General features: G+C 39.4%; 1 protein-coding gene across 5 annotated transcripts in view; it reads right to left on the bottom strand.

The window, feature by feature from the left end:
* Window positions 1-7,706, bottom strand: part of LOC109852784 (guanine nucleotide-binding protein G(q) subunit alpha) — a 29,731-nt gene that overhangs the window by 1,408 nt on the left and 20,617 nt on the right. The window contains exons 2-9 of one of the 5 annotated variants that reach the window (XM_020424271.1): window positions 5,982-6,166; window positions 4,656-4,810; window positions 4,015-4,143; window positions 3,345-3,473; window positions 2,351-2,480; window positions 2,080-2,233; window positions 786-893; window positions 1-192 (exon numbers count right to left, since the gene is read on the bottom strand). The exon at window positions 1-192 is cut by the window's left edge and continues 349 nt beyond it. In XM_020424271.1, coding sequence (XP_020279860.1) covers window positions 110-192; window positions 786-893; window positions 2,080-2,233; window positions 2,351-2,480; window positions 3,345-3,473; window positions 4,015-4,143; window positions 4,656-4,810; window positions 5,982-6,166 — 1,073 coding nt within the window. In that variant the 3' untranslated portion in view covers window positions 1-109. Of the gene's footprint in view, window positions 193-785; window positions 894-1,805; window positions 1,914-2,079; window positions 2,234-2,350; window positions 2,481-3,344; window positions 3,474-4,014; window positions 4,144-4,655; window positions 4,811-5,981; window positions 6,167-7,706 lie in introns of all 5 variants that reach the window. The other 4 variants (XM_020424270.1, XM_020424267.1, XM_020424269.1 and 1 more) reach the window with 4 other exon arrangements.

Here is a 7,706-nt window from a genome sequence, read left to right as displayed (position 1 = left end):
ATGAGGAAACAAAACGTCATCTACGTCACGCTCAGCGTCCGGATATCAAATATGTTCGATTGATAATCTGCGTATATTCGACAACATTTTATACACATTCTGTGTGACTTTAAGCGAGATTGAACTCCTTAAGCGCGGTTTGCATGATCGTATCCTTAACAGCGCAGAACACAAGCTTGATATTTTCCGTATCTGGATGATTAATTCCACAAACGCAGCATGCAAAAATAAATAAATTCGATGTCACTGAGACTGATTAACGCCGCTGATTGTGCCTACCGAAAAATCAACCTGTCCGAAGTTTTTTTTATCAATCGTGTCTGTTCTGAATTCTCTCCGCCAATTGTTCACGTAATCGTCTCTGTATTATCTCAAAGAGTCGCGCGTGTGTACTGTAATTCTATAATACGTAATTGAATTGAAGTTTAAAAATATATATTGCAGTTATACCATGTATATTTATTTGCTATTTTATTTTAAGAATCAATTGTTTTTAATTAGTACTACAATACATATTTGTTTGCGGATTTATCTGCGTCATCCTTTTGGTTGGAATATCTCGTTTTACGTGTGTGTGTGTGTGCGTGCGTGCGTGTATGTGTGTGTGTGTGTGTAGGTTGATTTTTCTTTGGCGCATTTATACATATGACTACACACCTGGTCATACAGAAGGCAGGCAACATACAAGCTGGTACGAACACATGAAGGAAATGTTATAAAGCGAGAAGAATACAGTGTATATTTTTGTACAGAGGATATAGAGCTGTCTGAGTGGCTTAGCCTACCTGTGGCACACGTAAAGTGGGAATATATAATCTTCTCACTGTCCGGATTCAATTCAACAAACATCCTCAGAATAAATTCTCTGGCTGCTAGGGCGTCTCTTTGCGGACCTGCGAAATATCCAAGCGAGGAAGAGTGCAATAGCGTTACTTCGGTTTACCTCTACGTTATAAGCGCATTACATAGATCAGTAATTTTTAGCGGTTGCTCAAGAGGGGGCGGAGAGAGAAGGGACGATTAATTGATATCGTCGAGAAATTGCCAGATGTGTAAACGACGCGAACTGGAATTTGGCCAAGGAAAATTGTTTTTCCGCGTTGACAAAAGAGAGACAATATTTATAAGTGTGTTTTGCAAGACGAACGCGCTCGTGAGAGAGAAAACGTTGTCGCGCAAACCGAATCATCGTCGGTCTCGTCTTTCTCGAAGGATAACGCGCGAAACGCAGATGAAGACATCGATCTATTTTAATGGAATAATGTTGTACTTCGCTCAAATCCAATATACTCTCTCTCTTCTCCAAGGGCAGCTTATTGAATTAGCCGTAGTGAACATCAAAGAAGCCTCTCAAAAGCCTCATTAAGCCAGAGGTCTTATGTAAAAGTGTACCGAATATTGCAAATCTGACACAACTGCTTTGAACACGGTTTCGCGTTTCCCGATGGGATATCCAAATGAATATTCTTGTAACTTCATTTGCAATTAACTAGCCCCAGTCTACAAATTAATAGTAATCTATCAATTGTCACATAAATAAAATTTTCCTACGCGCAGGTAGAAGATGTAGCTACTTCGTGTAATACCTTAAATAAAAAAAATAAATGGCTTCACGAGCGGATTACTGTTAATACAAATGACTACGCGGATATAGTGTGTTTGATACATTGGAGCGGTACAAAGTTACATTGCAAAGCGCACGAGAAAGAGTTACGCCGAAAGTTGTCGCCAAATCGTTCGTTAAAAACACTACTTAAAGGAAAAATCTACGTTTTCTCGGGATACACTCGGTTATTCAGACAGACCTGTCGCACACGTAAAGTGAGAGTAGCACATTCGGTCGGGATCGGGATTAGAACTGAGATACACCTTTAAGATAAACTCCCTGGCCGGTACGGAATCTTGTTTCGGGCCTACACCATACAACTCACTCATTTATCGATATCAAGATAACAAAGTGATATCGTCATCAATTTTCAACATAGCCTGTGTCTCATCTCGTGTTTGTGAGTCAAAATTAAAATAATTTTTAGAGATAAATTTGTTTTTCATCTATTTTAATTTTATTACAAAACTTACCATCGTATTCCGGAAAGTAGTCGACAAGGTGAGAGTACATGATCTTTTCCTCTAGCAGATCTTTCTTATTTAAAAACAGGATAACGGAGGAGTGTTGAAACCAGGGATATGTTATAATCGTTTTGAAGAGCGCTTTACTTTCCTCCATTCGATTCTGCAAAATAAAAAAATAGAACGAGAAAATCAATTTACACTTTTTATCCGCGCTCGAGACCGTAATTGCTCGAGGCATATATTTACCGGATTTACAATATCGAAGTGTCATAGTTACCTCGTTTTCCGATTCAAATAGAATTTGATCATATTCACTTAGAGCTACTAAAAATATAATCGAAGTAACATTCTCGAAACAATGGATCCACTTTCTTCTTTCCGACCTCTGTCCACCGACGTCTACCATCCTGCAAATAACGTTCGGTTACACGGAGCTTATCGTTTAACAACAGAAGAGATTACAAAAAATCTACATTTCACTTATATAAAAAATACAATCTGCATATCGAATAGTTTCTACGCGCTCTTTTGATCAGAAAACGTGTAGGGCACAATCTAGGGTGAATCAGGTCAGAGAATGAACTCTTCGCAGGCGCGCTCTTTACAACCCAATGGCGAATCATACCGCAATGGATCGCTATTGTGAGATACACACTAATGTGTGTGTTCTCTTTCTTTGTCTCTTTTAAAAAAACGTAACACGGTAAACATTAATAAAGAATCTTTTAGGTTCCACAGTAAACATTAATTTGGAGCTGGAACTAGTTTTAGGCACAGTAAACATTAGTTTGCTCCACGTGATTCACCCTGTTTTACCCTACGTGGTTTGATGAAAAACATGTAATTATTCTGATGCAAATATTTATAAGAGGCTCTAAAGTTCATTGCTGAAATTATTGTGCTATATAATAAAGAATACCACTGACATAAAAAAGTTTACCACATGCAGTAGCATTTAGCAGAAAAATTTTATATAATCAGAAACTATAAAACATATATATATATATATGTGTGTGTGTGTGTATGTGTGTATAAATATATACGTGTATAGAAAACATGCAAACGTTGAAGCTTCTCAAAACAAAATAACTAACTAAGAAAAGAGATAGAAAAAAATAATATATATATAAAATAGTGTATGTTCATTTCAGTGTTCTTTGTGTAAGGAAATATGGTTTTCGTGATGGTAAAGAAAAAGAAAAAAAAAGAAAAGAAAAGAACTCGAATGTACGTCCAAAGGAGTATAATCGAGTTGAGACTATTATTAGTACCTAAATATGATGGAGTCCAGATCAAACGGATATTCTATAATGCCGGTGGTGGGAGCTCGTGCCCGGAGGATGTCTTGCTCGGTCGGGAGGAAATCAGGCTTTTCGATACGTTCTAGATCACTAAGATAACTGCAAAACGAAACAAAAAGCTGCCGTTTGGAAGTGCATGCCATGCGTGGTTACACTTAAAAATATATATTTAAATAGGTAATCGTAAATAAAACACATAGAGTGAAGAGAATCCCTCTTGTCTGAACAGCTCTTGTACATGCTTTTTGTCCATCGGCTCAGGCCTGAAAGGGTTTTTTGACGCTGATGCCCAGTGACTTGCTGTTTCTTTTTCTTTCACAATATTCAATTTGTATTCATTCAAAGCGCGTTTTTTTTTTACAATCTTGACAATATAATTTTACGAATTTTTTCTTTTTTGTTGAAGAAGTCACGGAACAGCATCACGGGAGAAACAGGCGAACATTTAAACGGGAGCAACGAGTTCCGGGTGCAGCAAATATATATAAAAAATCAGGAGAGACAGAGAAGGGATGCAGAAACTGGTCGATGCAGGTGGTATATATTTGCAGGCGTATTTGCAGGCAGGCGCGCTTCTTCTCTCATCATCATCATCATCATCATCAACATCATCATCGCTGTCGGCCGACCGCACACGTACCTAAATCGGATCTCTTCCAAGTCAAAGGGATACTCAATTATACCGGTGGTGGGTACTCTCACACGAAGAATGTCCTGTTCTGTGGGAAGATAGTTTGGTGCCGCGACTCGATCTACCTCCATTAGGTAACTGAAACATCGTGTTCTCAATACCCAATGTGTGGGCGAGGAGGAGGGATGACGGGACGGAAAAGAAAACGAAGGGGGTGAAAAACACAGGCATGGAAAAGATGGAGGGTAAAAAACCAATCAGTTGGAAGAATAGAGCATGTTCGTGGTTCGTCTCACGTTGAGTGTGTCAGAAAGGCGATTTGCTCAGCAAGTCTGCACAAAACGTGATCGGGTTTAGGCGCACGTTCAAACAAGATTCAAAGGAAACTCGATCAACAAAAAAAGAAACAAAATCTCTCCGCAGGAGAAACAGGAAATAACGCACGCGGTGAGCGATATATTTTGTATACGACACCGCGTGTAGTTTCTTTATGCGAAAAATTTCAGACCGATGTGTGTGTATAAGAGACGTAGAAGGGAAGGGGAAATAATCACTTCTCGGCGCTTGATAAGACACGTAGACGAGAGAATTTGCGCGGTTTCGCGCGCGAACGAGAAAAGGAGAAGAGCAGCAACAACCGAAATACTCACTACTTGGCGGAATCCGTGAGCTGATATTCCCGTCTACGATCGTAGCACTCCTGTATACCTCTGTCCGCCCACAAGTCCTTGATCGCTTCCACGTAGGGACTCTCGAACGTCGTCACCGTCTCGAAGTCTATGCTCCGCACGAGTTCCGCTTTTTCCTGGTGGCGAGAAGCGCGATATGTCGTAAGTATTTTCCCCGGAAACAAAGCAAAAACCGGGATTTCCGGGCGGTATCGGAATGCGATATTAAATGCGCGATACGAGGTTATCGTTGACCTCTTAAGTACTCGACGCATATAATACGATTAACTTTAATTAACCCTTAAAAGCGTAAATTGACCTAAGTGCGATGTGCGTCTATATATAGTGTGACGGACTTTAGAATGCTTGTGTTATCTGAGACGACGATGTTCGCGACGCACAAGTGAAAAATATTACAAATTAATAAAAACGTAGAGAAAAAACCTCAAGTTCAGAAAAATCCTCAAATCAGAAAAAATCGTACGGTGATACCGTACAGGTTGCAGGATTTTGTGCAGTCAAATTATCGAATAAAAAACAGCGCTTAAGTTTTGGGAATTTTTTATTCGATAATCTAACTCCAAAACATCCTGCAACACCTGTACAGTATCCGCCGTATGATTTCTCCTGACTTGGATTGCAAATTAACTTAAAATATTAAATATTATAAACAAATCAAGTGTAACCGCGGCAATAATTCCGATGATCAAATCTCGTCAAATGTTGTTTGAATATACAAATTTGCAAACGATGTTGAACGCGAAATTCGATTATAACATTTTGCGTTTTTATTGTCTATATTAATTGCGGCCTTTCTGTTCTTTTCGTCTTTATATTTTTTATGTTTTTGTGATGAAGACTCAAGTTACGAGTTCGTTTCGCATAATTATGCAACTTTTGCGCGTGTAATTTCTTAAAATAAAAATTATTTAATCTTAATTATTTAATCTTCTGTGTTTTGCTCGATATTAATCTTTTCATTTGTTAATACAAAATTTGTAAAGAAAAAAATCTCTTTTTTTAAAAACGCATTGTGTGTATGGGTAATCAGCGAGATTAAAAAAAAAAAAAAAAAACGGCATACGCACTACGTTCGAGGGTTCTCCATACGCGATCTTCAGAAGATCCATCNTAAACCGCCGAAGAAGCTCAGAGACAGAACTGTAAGTTCTTTGATCACTGAAAGATTACCCGATTGTTTTATTTGCATCAATGAAGTAAACAAAACAATTGGATGATCTCTTAGTGATCGAAGAACCTACAGAAAAATTAAATTAAAAAAAAAAAAAAAAAAAACGGCATACGCACTACGTTCGAGGGTTCTCCATACGCGATCTTCAGAAGATCCATCGCCCGGATCATGGACTGCATCGCCATGAAAATGTTTTGGTACACGAGTTTGATGAACCCTCTCTTATCCTCGTCCGAGTAACCGGAACCGTGAATGATCCTCATCTGCTTAATGAACGTGGATTTGCCCGACTCGCCGGTGCCTGCGAAATAAAGTTTTTGCTTGGATTAACCTTGTTATCTCATTGTTGGAGAAAATAAAAACAAAGAGCCTCTTTGACACAAAACAAAAATGTGTGGGTGCAATTTTCTGACTCCCGAAAAGAACACACACACACAAAAGAGACAGATGCGTCTTGTCAAACAAAAGTATATCATAAAAAAAATGAGTAATATTTCTGTTGTTGTCTGCAAACGTGTGGAAAAGAAAAATGTTCGTTAATTGTTGCAATATTCATATTGGCGCTTCGGTTCGCGCAGAAAATTATCTGTTTCTGAGAAATGACGGGACGGCTATGACGACCAGATGAAAGTGACCGGCGTCGTCGTCGGCGGACGGACGGACGGGCGGGCGTGTAGGTGGCGCGCGTCGCGGCCCGTCTTTTCCTTGCAAAATCATGAATGAACGCGCCGCGGTCGGCTTGGCGCGTAGCGCCTTCTTACAAATGTATATCAGCGCGACGCAATGTGTGTGACGGGGCGATATATTAATATTATAACAATGTAACGCTTTGCACATAGAGATTCCTCTCTCCCTTTGAACAAAAAAGATTTTAACATTTTTAAGGATGTGCGGTTTCGCGCGCTAAACCGCCGAAGAAGCTCAGAGACAGAACTGTAAGTTCTTTGATCACTGAAAGATTACCCGATTGTTTTATTTGCATCAATGAAGTAAACAAAACAATTGGATGATCTCTTAGTGATCGAAGAACCTACAGAAAAATTAAATTAAAAAAAAAAAAAAAAAAAAAAATGACAAAATCGAAAACTCGAACATCGCGCGCGAATTTTCGCGATTTAATTCATTAACTAACTTCGCGTTGCAACAATTTTCCGTAGTTTGCTTCGATTTTGCTTGTCAATCGATACGTGTTATCGGCGGGAGTTCCGCCGATCAATGCTCTTCCTCGTATATTTTCTTTCCTTTCGACGAAGAAGCCCTCATTAAAATTAAGCGATCGCGATTAACGAGTCTCGCCAACTTCCAAGTATCGTGTATTTCGAGGAATCGCTCTCTCTCTCTCTCTGTCTCTCTCTCTCTCTCTCTCTCTCTCTCTCTTTCTCTCTCTCTCTCACGATTCCATCGAATGGGAGGAGTGTTTGTTACTTTCCGGCTGTAATAACGTTGGCCGCGCAAAGCGTAACCTGAATCGATCCCATTGCACGCAAGGCACACCGGGTGCAAAGAGGAGAGAGAAAAAGAGAGAGAGAGAGCTTTTTTATGCGCGTTCGCCAAGAAAAGACGCCTCGTGCGCCCACAAACACGCCTTTCTTCGTCTTAATGGGGATGCAAAAAGGCCACCGGACATACGAAGGGTACGTGTGCCCCTTTATATTGATAAAGACGGTCGTGTGTCATCAATCGAAAAAACGCATCCCTCGACGGGAGCAGCCGCAGTTCTGCATCGCACGATAAAAAAAAAAAAAAAAATAAAAAATAAAAAAACAAGTCCGTACAAAAATCCATTCTTTTAGCGAGTAACAAGGTAACAAAATCTTTTATTTTTAGGAATGTTTTTATTT

This window comes from Pseudomyrmex gracilis, unplaced genomic scaffold (genome assembly GCF_002006095.1).
Source record: "Pseudomyrmex gracilis isolate BER0280 unplaced genomic scaffold, ASM200609v1 scaffold_35, whole genome shotgun sequence".
NCBI lineage: Eukaryota > Metazoa > Arthropoda > Insecta > Hymenoptera > Formicidae > Pseudomyrmex > Pseudomyrmex gracilis.
The sequence above is the reverse complement of the archived record's forward strand: the minus strand, read 5'-3'. Positions and strand labels throughout refer to the sequence as shown.